The sequence below is a fragment of the Oncorhynchus mykiss genome, chromosome 10 (genome assembly GCF_013265735.2).
Source record: "Oncorhynchus mykiss isolate Arlee chromosome 10, USDA_OmykA_1.1, whole genome shotgun sequence".
NCBI lineage: Eukaryota > Metazoa > Chordata > Actinopteri > Salmoniformes > Salmonidae > Oncorhynchus > Oncorhynchus mykiss.
The window spans coordinates 65,844,426-65,859,655 of NC_048574.1; the positions used below are offsets into that span (position 1 = coordinate 65,844,426).

The window sequence follows — 15,230 nt, forward strand, 5'->3', positions numbered from 1 at the left end:
TAGTTGAAAAGTTGCTAATTAGCGAAAATGCTGAAGTTATCCATGATGAGATTCGAACTCACAACCTTTTGCGAGTTGCTAGACTTAGGCATTATACCCTACCCATTTTTGCCGTAAGCAAAAATGTGCTTATGTAAGCATATCAAAAGAAACATTATACCAATTTGAGTAATCCGGATTTAATATATACTATGTTACGTCTAGTCTATGAGACCGGGCTGCAACAATAGGCTAGGCTAGGCTATAGGCTTAACTAGGCTATATAAAGCTACTACTCGGCCAATATTGCAATGATATCCTGATTTAAGACTGTTGGAAAACAAATGCTTCAGTCGCGTGGCGTGGCTTTACATCGCTATAGTGTCTGCGGCTCGGTAGTACAACACAAAGCGTGGGAGCACACTGGGGTCGCATCTGCACGCAGCTGACAGCTGCTAGCCTTTGTGCGCTTGTTCTACGGTTATGGTGGAGCTTGCTTTTACATTTCTGACTGGCTAGATTGACACTTGCACATGGAAACATTTGAGCATTTATAAGAGCTCAGGCAAAACGTATAAATGGCTGTGTGGGGTCTTTCTGTAGTAACGTTGTAACACTGTCTGAAATATTGAAAACGTTGTACACCTTTACATGAATACATAGATTTAAATATGCAACGCAAATAACATGGATCTCAAATTTCTGCGCATGTTGTTGCTCAAATAAGATTGGCTTAATTATGTGTTTTTATTTTCACCAATAACTGTTAATTTCTATTGTTTCCTAAATTATCTGACAGGCTAGCAGTGGCAACGGATCCTGTTAATATGATCCTTGGGTCGTCACTACCAGGCCCATTGCAGTTAACATTTTAAATAGTTACGGTAGGTTAATAGGTAAGGTTTAAGGTTAAGGTAGGGACGTCCCAATGATCTTGGTGGGAACGGGCATTCAACACATAACCAACCCCCTTCAAAGCGTTTAGGGTTTTGGCGCCGTCTATTTTAAATCCCCACTCCGGCCAATCACATGAGTTTGCCATTGAGCCGCCACAGACAACCATGATAGTCTCAAAATATAGACCTTCAGCCAATCCAAACACCGTTCATGCCCTGGGTCCCAGATTCAAATTGAATGCGTAATTTCAGCCAACCGTATATGACAAGCGGGAGGAGCTCTAAAAACATTTAATCAAGTTTGTGCGAACTGTCTCCCACTCACAAAACAGTGGGAAGGACTTTACATTGGCACTCATTGTATTTGTGTGGCTGGATAATAGGTGAGTAAGGGAACTTCTACGCCTATCAAATCTTTCGTGATTTTCTACATGTAAAGTTTGTTTTTGGAATGCTTTTGAACTCAAGAAAAAACCTCTGAAATGCTTACTGAAGAATATGTTGTAAACTTATTTTACTCAACTAAGCCAGCGAAGTTGTGAAGCGCGCGCTGTGATGCAGTTGCTATTTAGCTGGCTAACTTGATGCCGTAACACATTTTGAAATAATGTATTGTTCTGGTCGTAGCCAAGAATGTTCAGTATGATAAGGAACACTTTAAAAATGTTTTCCGCCCAGAAAATACTTTTTGGGTACTTCTTTCAGACATAACATGCTAACATCGTGCTAGGTAGTTGGCGATGTTGCACGATGCATTCCATACTTGCTGCCATTGCGCTAGCCTAGCTAGCGTCGTTCCTAGACCAACTTTGATCAGCCTTGCAGAAATGGTTTAGGTAACCTTTCGGTGTTTATTTATGACTAACGGGTATCATTCTGATGACTAATTTATCAACGAATAAATGATTTGATCCTACTTATTGCATTTTTTGGGAGACTTGGTTTAGGCGGGAAACAAAATGGAGGGACGCTTATTGTCCTAGCCTTGTAGCCACAATGAAGCAGGAACTCAATCGGATTAGCGCGGTTTCGCGTCCTTGGGTTGTCCGTGGAGTGGTTTGTGGCTCGTTTACTCGGTGGTACCATCCGAATACATACCTTTAACGTTATTTATATATTTTGAGATTTTATTCAATTTTTGCTTAATATTTTTTTCCCCCCTTTTCAGAATATAGCAGCCATGCCGGGTAAAGATCCTAATAAGCCGAAGGGAAAGACTTCTTCCTATGCGTTCTTTGTTGCGACGTGCCGGGAAGAACACAAGAAAAAACACCCAGGAACTTCAGTGAACTTTTCCGAGTTCTCAAAGAAATGCTCAGAGAGGTGGAGGGTAAGTTCTGACTGAGCGGCCGCCATGTCAAAGTTGTTTTTTCCGGGGGGCAAGGGGCGGGGCAAAGCGTGCTGACGAAACAGTTAGCAAATCAATGTATCAAATGGTGGGGATTTAGCTCAACATGGATGCTTCAATGAGTGGTGTGACTAATGAAGTTTTTCCCTTTTCCAGACCATGTCTGCAAAAGAGAAGGTGAAGTTTGAGGACATGGCCAAGGGTGACAAAGTCCGTTATGACAAGGACATGAAGGGTTATGTGCCCCCCAAGGGATCTAAGGCAGCAGGAAAGAGAAAGAAGGACCCCAATGCCCCCAAGAGGCCACCGTAAGTACTCCACTTATACAACTGTATCGATTTCTGTTCCGATTTTGGAACTAAATGTGTTCTCAACATTCTATCCCCGATAGTTCTGCATTTTTCGTGTTCTGTGCTGAACACCGTGGAAGAATCAAGGCTGATAACCCAGGCATGGGCATTGGAGACATTGCCAAGCAGCTGGGTTTGCTGTGGGGCAAGCAGACTCCCAAAGACAAGCAGCCACACGAAGCAAAGGCCGCCAAGCTGAAGGAGAAGTATGAGAAGGTAATGTCCACTCCAGAACCCCTTCAACTGTCACTTATCATTACTGACTAGAACCGTTGTAGGAGACCGGTCACGAAAATAAAGTCAATTTTTGTTAACTGAATTGTTTGTTGTAGGATGTTGCTGCCTACAAGGCTAAGGGAGGCGCAGGTGCAACTGCTAAGAGTGGCCCCGGCAGGCCAGCTGTTGGCAAGAAGGCAGCGCCCATGGATGATGATGATGACGACGATGATGACGAAGAGGAGGATGATGACGAGGAAGAGGATGATGACGAGGATGATGACTAAACTGCCTGGAAACTTGAGCTGGAGTATTTGCAAAACAATGTGAACCTTAAAATGTAACATTTATAGCATTTTGGATTTTTCAGAACATGTACAGTGATGTGCAATGGCTGCAATAATGCATACAGGGGTCATATTGTGCTGTCTTGTAAATTAACAGCTCTTATTCTCAAAGCACTGCTTGTTTTGTCTTTGGATGGTGGCATGTTCTTTTCCGCCCTATATTGATACCGTTTCCACTGCCGTTTTTAAGAAATGCAAGGAAAAATGTGTAGACGTTTGTGACCCATTTTTAATGTGGAGTTTCAGTGTAGAATGATTTCTTTTTATAATAAAAATTTGTTTTGTATATTGAATAACTTCCTTGCCTTGTTGACAAGTTTAGCTTAGGGGTGTGATTAGACAACTAGTCCAATTCAGAAACCCCACTAACTGGTCTTTTAGATCTGATAATTTAAAAGCCCACGTGGTAGAAAATATCTGAATTGGCTGTGTAAAAGTAGCCAAATGTACTGTTGGTTAGCTACTAGTTTCAAGGTAGTGACCTATTAAATTGCACTAAAACTTCAATGGTATAGCTTAATACTCAGGCAATTCATGAAGTATACTGAACAAAATAAATGCAACATGTTGGGTTTCATGGGCTGAAATAAAAGCTAATTTTGTATTTCTCTACCACCCAGTGAAGGAGCATTTCTCCTTTGCCAAGAATCCATCCTGTGGCATATTAAGCCAATTAAACTACATTAAAGGCTGCTCAAATGTGCAGTTTGTCAACACAATGCCACACCAAGTTGGGAGTGCAGTTGGGCATTCCTGTCAGCATACCAAGTCTAGCAACCCCTCAACACCTTGTGGGAAAGGGGTTTGCTGAGTTATGGGCAGGCATAAGCTACAGCCAATGGTAATTTCAATGCACAGATACCGTGATAAGATCAAGGCCCATTATCGTGCCATATTTGAACATGCAAGGATCTGTACACAGTTCCAGTTTTTCCATGGCCTGCATACTCCCATCAAATACTAACTGGTTTTCTGATCCATGCCCTTAAGGTATACTGACCAACCGATGCATATCTGTACTCCCAGTTGTGAAATGCATTTATTTCAACTGATTGATTTCCTTATGAACTGTAAAATCGTAGAAATGGAGTTACCTGTATTTAGCTAGGCAGGTCAGTTAAGAACAAATTCTTATTTTCAATGATGGCCTAGGAACAGTGTGTTAACTGCCTTGTTCAGGGGCAGAACGAGATTTTTACCATGACAGCTCGGGGATTCGATCTTGCAACCTTTCGGTTACCTGCCCCCCGATCAGACTAGCTCGCTGTAAGGTTGACGTAGACCTTGTGGTTACCAGCTAACAAGTCAATAGGGCACAGATGGTCTGAGGGAAATGCATGTCTCAAATCTACTGCAGTTGGAGTGGTTGACATGGCCAGACAGGGTTGAGGCATTTTCTTTTGGATAGATAAACACGGTCTCATTTGTATGTTATCTGGGGGAGGGGTGAGGACCCCAAAATCTGGGGGATTTAGCTATAGACATTGGATTTCGTGTAATCAGACCTGAACACAAGGTTGAAGGTTCAAAAGATACATGAATACCTTAGGCCTATCGCTGCAATTGAGCGCAATAAAAAAGGCCCTATTATGCGACGTGGAGAAATACACATTTCTCTATAAAATTGTAATTTCAAAGGAGAAAGGGCAAAAGTCATTGGTAAAAAGGTTCAATTTATTGCCATGAGTACAGTTCGAGCCAATATTTTTTTATAAGTTAGTATATGTACACCTTCATCCAAGGCTCACTGCATAGCGCTGTTTTAGAAATAAACCTATTTACATTATAAAAAATGCATACATATCACATACCCCAAAGAAAACACATTTTCATAATTTTGCTTTGAACAAATTGGTTGCTTTGCAGTCATCATTCAACATTTACATACCAAGCTGGAAATATATATAAAAAAAACAATAAAAACACAAACCCTTTCTTTATATAGCCATTTGAAATTCACCAGTTAGAGCCAACATGTTAAATACAAGCTTTTGGAATTTCACTGTGCCTAAGACCAACATCATTGAAGTAGTAAGTCCTTTCAAAACATCCAGTGTTCATTCTTAACCATGATTCATGAGTGGACTTATCCATCTAGCCTGGTCCCAGATCTGTTTGTGCTTTCTTGCCAATTAAACACCTATGGGTCATTGTACAAACAGATCTGAGACCAGGTTATAATCCATTGCAGTTTTCAAAAACATAGTATTCTTAAAACCCTAGCTAGTGGGCAGTTTATTACACGACTACTAGAAGTGGTTTTGAATTGTTGAATGTTCAATTCTGCACATTGATTAACGAATCCTCCACCAATGTTTTTTTAAAGTTAGAAAAATTCTCAGACCCCTGAGTAATAGCCCAAAGACCCCAATAAGATGTAAAACCGAGAGAAGAGAGCAAGAACGTGTAAACATCTACAACTGAAAAAAGGCCCATTATCCAAGTGTGTGTGTACGGAGGAGTATCTTCCGTGGGACATGGTTGAGAGAGCACAGTATCCCCCATATAGTGCATTGGTTTTGACCAGGGCCGTCATTTCAGCTAAACCTACAAAATTTAAACTAAAAAGCTATTTGGAGACAGCGAAAACAAGCAAAATTGACTCATTATCACCTTAGTTGTAGCTTCATTCCCCACAGTCAATAAGGGACTTAACTTTCTACAAACATGTCATACAGCAAGTAGCTGCTAAGCACTAGCTCAGCACCGAGATTAAAAATGAGTTCCACGTGAAGTCAAAAGTGCAGTTTCATAGCCATCTACAGCAATCTTCCACCTCCGCACTGTTTTAAGACAAAAGCTACCTCAGCTCAATGTGCTCTATCCCACCCGCTCTGAGGCCTGCCAGCTATTCCCTCTTAAACTGCATTTGCCATTTAAATGGGGATTGGAATGACTTTAGTAGCCCGTTTTAAAATAGTTGGTGTATGTTGACTGCCATACACAATTGACGCCCCTGCCCATAGGGCTCTGGAAGTAGTGCACTATATAGGGAAATAGTGTGCCATTTTGGACGTACACAACCTCTCAATGCAGCAGACAGTTGAAGTGCAGTGTTCGATGCCCTATCCTGTCGAGTGAGTTCCAGTTGGAGTAAAATACCCTCTGTGGGGCCGTAGCTTTAAACCGCTACAATATTGTTCATCTCCCACTTTTGTGTGCTTTTGCTGGTGTCACAGTCTGCGATGAAGACCTTGTGGAGGATGTCCGACCGGTCCAGGCACCTCCCCGTGGGGACGTGGGTAAACCTGTGGAGGTCCTGGGAGGGAAACGAAACAGTGAGTTCACTTACACTACATATACCCTCACACATACATGCTAATAAGCTATGTTCAGCAGTACCATCTCAAGCTGTAGCGTGATAGGAAAAAAACTCATAATACTGTATTGGTAACAAGGACGGATTCTCTTTCCAATTGTTTACCACATCTTATGAAGCAATCATATATTGAAACAATGGCACCAATCTAAAGAGGTTCTTATGTATGAAGTTAGATGCAGCTGCATACCTTGAAGTATCTCCACTCTGTGTTCTCGTTCATGTTACAGTGTGTAACGATCACCGCCGACCCGTCTGGTCCTTTGGTCAAACACTGGTCATACTGCATGAGCTGGTTGGCTTCATTTATCCTGAAAAGCTACAAGAGGTGTTTTATCAGTAAATGAGGAATAATGTTTAGGAATAAATAAAGTCTCTAATCCCAAATGACACAAAGGGTTTTCGGACCTGGTTCCCACCCATTCTGTGACAGGGTCCAATCTCCACGTTGCCTCCGTTGGTGTGGCCCATACTGTCAATGCAGTAGCTGGTCTCATATCCACGGACCTAGAACAAAGCAATAATGTTCACTATACATTCCAAATGCACATACTTGTGTGTATATGTAACACCCCTTCAAATGAGTGGATTTTACTTTCAGCCACACCTGATGCTGACAGGTGTATAAAATCGTGCACACTGCCATGCAGCTCAGTGACTTTCAACATGGCATCGTCATAGGATGCCACCTTTCCAACAAGTCAGTTAGTCAAATTTCTGCCCTGCTAGAGCTTCTCTGGTCAATTGTAAGTGCTTTTATTTATATACATTTTTTGTTGTACTTTTAACCAGATGTTTCTCCCCAATTTCATGATAGCAAATTGGTAGTTACAGTCTTGTCCCATTGCTGCATCTCCCCTACGGGCTCGGGAGAGGTGAAGGTCGAGAGCCATGCGTCCTCCGAAACAAGACCCGGCCAAGCCGCACTGCTTCTTGACACACTGCTCGCTTAACCCGGAAGCCAGCCTCACCAATGTTCAAACACTTTCCAGCTGGCGATCAAAGCCAGCTTGCAGGTACCTGGCCCGCCACAAGGATTCTTTAGAGCGCGATGGGACATGGAAATCCTTCCGGCCAAACCCTCCCCTAACCCGGACGACACTGGTCCAATTGTGCGCTGCCTCATGGTCTCCCAGTCACGGCCGGGTGTGACAACTTGGGATCGAACCCGGGTCTGTAGTGACGCTTTAGGCAGCTGCGACACTCGAGAGGCCAACTAAGTGCTGTTATTGTGAAGTGGAAATGTCTAAGAGCAACAACGCCTCAGCAGCGAAGTGGTAGGCCAAACAAGCTCACAGAACGGAACCGGCGAGTTGCAACGCTATCGAGTTCCAAACTGCCTCTGGAAGTAACGTCAGCACAATAACTGTTCGTCGGGATCTTCATGAAATGGGTTTCCATTTCCACCATGCGCAATACCTGCAATACCTGCAAGAACAATACCTGCCTAAATGCATAGTGCCAACTGTCAAGTTTGGTGGAGGAGGTATAATGGTCTGGGGCTGTTTTTCATGGTTTGGGCTAGGCCCAGTAGTCCCAGTAAAGGGAAATCTTAACGCTACAGCATACAACATTCTAGATGGTTCTGTGTTTTCAACTTCGTGGCAACAGTTTTGGGAAGGCCCTTTCCTGTTTCAGCATGACAATGCCCCCCGTGCACAAAGTGAGGTACATACAGAAATCTTTTTTCGAGATCGATGTGGAAGAACTTGGCCTAATCACCCACCCTCACTAATGCTCGTGGCTGAATGGAAGCAAGTCCCCGCAGCAACGTTCCAACATCTAGTGGAAAGCCTTCCCAGAAGAGTGGAGGCTGTTGTAGCAGGGGACAAACTCCACTAAATGGCCATGATGTTGGAATGAGATGGTCAACGAGCAGGTGTCCACATACTTTTGGTCATGTAGCGGACAGTAACATACTACTCTTCAACAGATGCATACTATTGTGTAGTATGAATAAACTAAAAACGAAATATGGACAATACTTTAGCCTACCTCTCCCCACTCCACATTTTTGGGGGGCAGTGGGTAGTTCATGGGGATGTCATAGGCAATTTCTTCCATGAACCACTTGAAGCTCTTGCACCGGTGCTCCTCTCTGAACTTCTTGAGCTGGCTGATGTCCCCGTAGGCCAGGGTGAGGGTCTCCGGCCGGCTTGCGTAGAAGTAGTCCTTGTAGTCGTCCCACCAAACCTCCACCACACGCACATAGTTCTGGAGCAGGGAGGATCAGAATAAAACACCAATTATTAGTTTCCATGAAGGACAACACCCCTTGAAGGACATCAGTCAGTCAATCTATATGCTACTTCTCATATGGTGTTTTTCCATAAGATTGCTGATGTTTTATGATACAATACAGATGACCTATCCATATAATTAATCCACTACTGACCATTTGATAAACGGCTGTAGGCCTACATGAACTGTGCTTAGCACAATATATAATTCAATCTAGTCACCCTTGTAGACATTTGAAACTGGCAGAACCATATTAGTTTACAAGGATGAATCCAAGTAAATAAGCAGATGGTGCCAGGTCAGCTCAAAGGAGCCAAGAAAAGCTGCCAGGGATTTGCCAGAGTGAGCTAGCCTGGTCCCAGATCTGTTTGTGTTGTCCTGCCAACTCTTACAGTCATTGTGACAATCATCATAGGAGTTGGAAAGAGATTGAAAGCAGATCTGGGAGCAGGCTAAGAGGGGAAGCCTGGGTGCTTAGTTTGACAGACTTGGCACACTGACCTTAAGTGTGGGCGAGGAGCCAACGTGGGCAGGGGGTGGGTTGCCCTGCCAGCCCTGTAGGCGGTAGATATGGCCTACGCGGGAGCACGGCACAAAGAGCAGCTGGCCACCACACTGCCAGATCTGGGATCAGATCAGGACAATAGAACATGCTGGAGTTACACAGATGGTACATAGAAAGCTGAAAATACAACAGTATACTAGTACAATAGAGAGACAACATAGTTGAAATTCACAGCAAATAAATAACAGCTACTAATCATTATGCATGATTAGTAACAGTATCAATATAGGACCAAACAATAGCCCAAGTATTTTATTATGTGAAATCTTTCATAGATGATTGAGAGCTTTAGGTGGTCTTAGTGTTTACCTTATAGGATATCTCAAAGTTCTCCCCTCCCCAGATCTGCAGTCCTGGGTCATAGAGGCCCAGCTCAAAGAAGAAGTCCCTCTCAATGGCAAACAGACCCCCAGCCATGGCAGGAGACCTGAGAAAGGCCCAAAACTACATTACCCACAATCCACAGGAGTCTCATCCAGAGAGAGGGACAAGAGCTAAAATGTAGTAGGGAAGAAGGTGGATTCATGATGAAATAGGGAGAAACATAAGCATTATGACAAAAAGAGTGAACAAGAACATTGACCCAAAGAGTGCTCCCAAACAATCCTTAATGTCAAATGACCAAATATCATGCTAGCCATCGAAGGTGACACATTACTGACTTATCTTCTCAAACAATAGAATAACGTGGTAGGATACATGATAGGATACCGAGTTGTGGAGAAGACAGAAGAGATTATTTGTGAGGAAATCACACCAAGAAAAACTGAGAATGAGAATGCAGGACATTAGTGAGAGATTTCAAAGAGTTTAATTTCAAAGACTTAAGCGTTGATTTCTAAAGGCACAAGCAGTGGCATCTGTCAAAATTCCTTCCAGGTATCAGAGACTGCTAGCATTCAGGGTTCGGACAAATTGATACTTTTAAATTGGTCCAGGCCATAGGCGTTTCCTCAAGAGCATGAAATTTGGCACTAGAGAAAGTTAGAGAAATTAATAAACCACATTGAGTGCTACAGTTGGTAATTAATGGGTATTACATATCTTTCTGATTATTGTTACATCTATAGACCACTATATGAGGTAGCACTTGTGTTTCAGTCAGCATACAGTTAGTTATACACTATAGAGAAGTGCCAAGCAGTAGTATGAGCAAGCCAAGGCCAAGCAAATAGTACTGCACATGCAGACAGCATATTGTATACTCTAGTGCCTCAGAGGTTGATGTTGCAAGCAGGGCAGATTTTTTTTTAGTGCCGATAAATTACCGATAGGGCTCAGTTTTAGTTAATCTCTTCTCCTTCTCCCTGCTAGTGAGGGGCACACGCTTCCAGAGCATGCTCCAGTCCCATGCTCCACGGGCAAAGCCATCCTCGTCCCCTCCCCCTTGTGGGTCAACTCGGAATGTCTGGCCTTCTATGGAGTCTATGAGAGGGACCGTGCACACAGTTCTGGGTAGGGACAGCCGGTGGGGAGATGGAGGGTGGGTTTCATGCATCACACACACACACAGGGGGGAAACAAACAATACATCTGGGTTTTAGATGGGCATGGATGGTAGCAGGATGTTTACCGATAAGGCTCGGTCTTATGCTTTCGCTTAGCCTTCTCCCTGCTGGAGAGAGGCACTCTCTTCCACAGCAGGCTCCAGTCCCAGGCTCCCCGGGCCAGCCCGTCCTCATCACCACCTTGCTGGGGCTCTATGGTATAATCACTGCCGTCTATATAATCTATCAGAGGTACAGTGCATACCGTTCTGGAAACAGGCAATGAGAATACACACACACACACACAATGTTACAGTGTGGCAGACCACTGCACTAAATGGATATTAATTACTGATCAATATTTAGCATAGATAAACAGTTTTGCATATTCAGCATGGATGGATACACCCATCTATACATTTTCAATACAATTATCTGCACGTGAATTAGGTTGTATATACGTCAATGTATATCACTAGTTATGCTGTGACATAATACAGAGATGTTTCTGGTAGAGGATTCATGACCTGCACCGTTCATCGATGGATCAGAATATTTTTCATTATTACAGTAGAACAAGTCATATATGAAGTAGAAATATTCAAAAATCACAGCTGCAGACCACTCATACCTGTCTTTGGATATGGGGGCCACCAGAGGGGCGTACCAGTTGGCAGCGACTTCACAGTGAGCGTCTAAATAGATAAGAACCTATAGACGACAGGACACAGTGGCCAAACACGTCAGACACTGGAGAGAACAGTTGCTTGACATAGGAGTTGTTGCCATTCCATACCTTTCCATCTATATGGATGTCAATCTATATTAGTGGCTCCAGATCAATCCATTTATTCCCCCCCCTTTGTCTCATCCACACACAGTAAGTGTAGAGGTGATGGAGTAGCTGTAACCTACCTGTCCCAGGGTGGCTACATGGGCTCCTATACTCCTAGCCTGGATGAGGCCCTCTCGCTTCTCATTGCGGTGCAGTTTGACCAGGCCGTTCCACTGCTTAATGTACTCTTCTAGTCTCTCCTTCAGGTGCACTGGAGACCGACAGGGACAGTGAGATTAAACCTACTTTTAGTGTCGGTAGTCAATCTCCTGTTCACACAGCAAAGACCTTGAAGTCGTCAGTCCTGTTAAAATACTCTAAACCAGAAGGTGACATAAGCATTGTTTGACACTGTGGGGCGGCAGGGTAGCCTAGGGGTTAGAGCGTTGGACTAGTAACCGGAAGGTTGCAAGTTCAAATCCCCAAGCTGACGTTAGCATATTTGCAAGCTACACATACACCTGTTGCTGACAGGTGTATAAAATTGAGCATAAAGCCATGCAATCTCCACAGACAAAATATTGGCAGTGAATTTCAATGTGGCACTATCATATGATGTCACTTTTCCAACAAGTCAGTTCAAACTTCTGCCTTGCTAGAGCTGTCCTGGTCAACTGTATGTTCTGTTATTGTGAAATGGGAGCAACAGCTTTGCGGCTCAGCCGCAAAGTGGTAGGCCACAAAAGCTCACAGAACGGGACCGCAGTGCTGAAGTGAGTAAAAATAGTCTGTCTTCAGTTGCAACACTCACTACTGAGTTCCAAACATAAATGGTTTGTCGAGATCGTTGTGGAAGAACTTGACTGGCCTGCAAAGAGCCCTGACCTCAATCCCACCTTTGGGACAAATTGGAATGCTGACTGCAAGCCAGGCCTAATTACCCAACATCAGTGCCCGACTTAACTAATGCTCGTGGCTGAATGTAAGCAAGTCCCCGCAGCAATGTTCCAAGTGGAAAGCCTTCCCAGAAGGCTTTTTATTACAGCATGTTTTTGAAATGAGACGTTCGACGAGCAGGTGTCTATATACTTTTGGTAATGTAGTGTAGCTAGCTAAGGACACTGCAGCTAACACAGGCAGCGGTTTCATGGAAACTAATCCATTGTGATTTCCTTATGGCAATATTTGCTCCAGTGGTTAGCTAGCTCGCAGGAAATATTTAGTGTTGTGTGCATTGAGTCTGTGCACTTAGCTAGCTAACATCCCATAGCCTACATTGCATTTGAAGTGTGACTGGCTCATGACATTTAACTGTGGCTGTACGGAGAAAACGCCCTCTTCCCATCTTTGTTGTCACTCCTGTTCTCTCTCCCACGTGGGGGTTTGTGCTCTCTGATCGGCTCAAAGTCAAGTTGTTGGCCACTGACGAGAATTGCAATTCTACAAGTAAAAACGGCAGGTTCGTCGCTACCGGGAACGGCACGAAGCAGGTACCGCTTTTGTTGTAGTAAGAAAAGGCACGGCCTACCACTGTGATAAGTACCTATCAGCAGCAAGACCGTTTCATGCTTTAACTATAAAGAGATTTCTGTATCAACCCCAGAATAATATTTTATAAACCATAACCTTGAGTTTAATTCCATAACGTCAGAGGTGCAACGACGATGAGCCCCTGGCATTGCTATATATTGCTTGCGGTCTGTGAGTTAGTCACAACCTTTATAATTACTTGTGTAATGTCTGTGGCTGCCTGCTGTAGAACAAAATGTGCAACAACTGATGTGAAACCTGAGCAATAACATGGCATCTTTCTCCTTCAAAACCTTGTTTCCAATGGCCAGACTATAGCTTTATTGGCAATGAAGTGCTTGTGATAGCATGCAGATGGTTTGGAACACTGTAACAGGCTTTGGTAATAGCAATCAGTAGCAGGCTGCATGCTTAATGAGATGAATTGTCTGAGCTCTTGATGTGTTCATGAAGTCAGTGTCCATTACCCATCTTTTGGTGTTGTGGTGCCCCCGCTTCAAGGGAATTACTCAGCCAGCTTTTCACAATGGTGGACTAGGCTCTCAAAGTTCTACATCTGAATGGTGGACTAGGCACTCACAGTACAACTGAATGGTGTTCCATTGCTTGGGCAGGGCCTCACAATGCAAGACTAAGGGAGACACTGGGGGCGAAAGGCTGTTCCACTCCAATGCTTTTCATAGCCAGTGATAATTTAGCATGACAATGGCAAAGTGTTGTTGCAGAGCGCGGATTCAATTGCTGGGTGTTTTACTTGGTAATTGGAGTGGGGGTCCCAAGCTAACAGCCAACTGTAGTCATCTACTGGCCTAGCTGAAACAAAGCAGGGTGCTCTTAACCTTAAACCAAGAATAGACATGTTATGCACTAAGGCTTGTATCTGAGGAAATGTACAAGTACAGCAGTGAAGCACTGATACACTGCAGCAGAGTGATGTCATGAAGCCTTCTAGTCTAACCTGATTGGCTAATTCAAAATGGAACAAACATTTCCATGCAATTCCTTTCGCAGACACTCTTATCCAGAGCGACTTAGTGCATTGATCTTAAGGTAGCTAGGTGGGACAACCACACATCACAGTAAGTACATCAATAAAGTAGCTGTCAGCAAAGTCAGAGCTAGTAAGGGGGCGAGCGTTAGTTCATAAGACAATATTGGTACAAGACAAAACCCTGTGTTGTAATTACTAGTACTCAAACCAATGCTACCTTTGTTGCTGAAGTCGTCGATCATGACGATCTCGGCCAGGTATCGTCTGGGCGTTCTCTTGATGACGCTGTGGACCGTCCTCATCAGGGTGGACCAGCCCTCATTGTGAAACACGATGACGACACTGGACGTCAACAGGTTGTCGTCATAGTGCCAGTACTTACACCTACAGTAGGAGAAGAATAATTAAAATGGCTGTAGGCATACATACTGTACATGTAGTGAATAACAGGGAATATTTCTATAGCTTAGGCTAGGTTCAGAAGCTAGAAAGTAACATATTTTGAGCGTTGGACTAGTAACCGGAAGGTTGCAAGTTCAAACCCCAAGGTACAAATCTGTCTTTCTGCCCCTGAACAGGCAGTTAACCCACTGTTCCTAGGCCGTCATTGAAAATAAGAATTTGTTCTTAACTGACTTGCCTAGTTAAATAAAGGTAAAATAAAAATAAAAGTATAGCATTTCATACATTTAGAAAAAAACTGCTTTGGAGTGATATAGGACTGCACACACACAAAAAAAGGGGACCAAATGTACAACAGATTCCACTATGCAATCTGAAGACATCAGAATAGACACAGCCCTGGCTAGCTTAGCTTCACCAGCAATTGCTGCTCGCTAGATCCATTCCAACACATGATAGGCAGCTGAGCTTAGGGCTAGCTCTTTCTCCTTTGTGTCTACCCAGAGTTCTGGGGGTTGTGACAGGCCTCTGTCACAACCCCCAATCCCCTCCCCCCTCCACAGGCAGACCATCTGTGAGGCAGGAAAGCAACCCTGCTTTGTGTGGTTTCCTCTGGCAGAGTGCGCTGTGTGTGTGTCCTGGACTCCACTTCCTCATTCTCAGCGTACTCACTCACTATAGGCCTCTGCTGCTCTTCTACTGCAAAAACAACAGTACTCACTACCTCCCATTGCCACATGCCATGCCTACGTATAGGCTTCAAGCCAGCCAATTGCCCTACAAC

At 43.8% G+C, this 15,230-nt stretch overlaps 2 protein-coding genes across 3 annotated transcripts in view; one reads left to right on the forward strand and one right to left on the reverse strand.

The window, feature by feature from the left end:
- The first annotated feature begins 1,012 nt into the window (after positions 1-1,012).
- On the forward strand, positions 1,013-3,432 carry LOC110534497 (high mobility group protein B2). Its single transcript, XM_021619375.2, has 5 exons — positions 1,013-1,258; positions 2,044-2,205; positions 2,380-2,531; positions 2,615-2,789; positions 2,906-3,432. The coding sequence occupies exons 2-5, from the start codon at positions 2,056-2,058 to the stop codon at positions 3,074-3,076; spliced, it is 648 nt and encodes a 215-aa protein (XP_021475050.1). The 5' UTR covers positions 1,013-1,258; positions 2,044-2,055; the 3' UTR covers positions 3,077-3,432.
- Positions 3,433-4,789: 1,357 nt separating this feature from the next.
- Positions 4,790-15,230, reverse strand: part of LOC110534498 (N-acetylgalactosaminyltransferase 7) — a 30,849-nt gene continuing 20,408 nt past the window's right edge. Inside the window, exons 3-12 of one of the 2 annotated variants that reach the window (XM_021619377.2) lie at positions 14,262-14,428; positions 11,664-11,794; positions 11,380-11,459; positions 10,530-10,712; positions 9,571-9,688; positions 9,198-9,320; positions 8,451-8,669; positions 6,864-6,962; positions 6,646-6,774; positions 4,790-6,395 (exon numbers count right to left, since the gene is read on the reverse strand). In XM_021619377.2, the coding sequence (XP_021475052.1) occupies positions 6,258-6,395; positions 6,646-6,774; positions 6,864-6,962; positions 8,451-8,669; positions 9,198-9,320; positions 9,571-9,688; positions 10,530-10,712; positions 11,380-11,459; positions 11,664-11,794; positions 14,262-14,428 (1,387 nt within the window). In that variant the 3' untranslated portion in view covers positions 4,790-6,257. Of the gene's footprint in view, positions 6,396-6,645; positions 6,775-6,863; positions 6,963-8,450; positions 8,670-9,197; positions 9,321-9,570; positions 9,689-10,529; positions 10,713-10,834; positions 11,018-11,379; positions 11,460-11,663; positions 11,795-14,261; positions 14,429-15,230 lie in introns of both variants that reach the window. The other variant, XM_021619376.2, reaches the window with a different exon arrangement.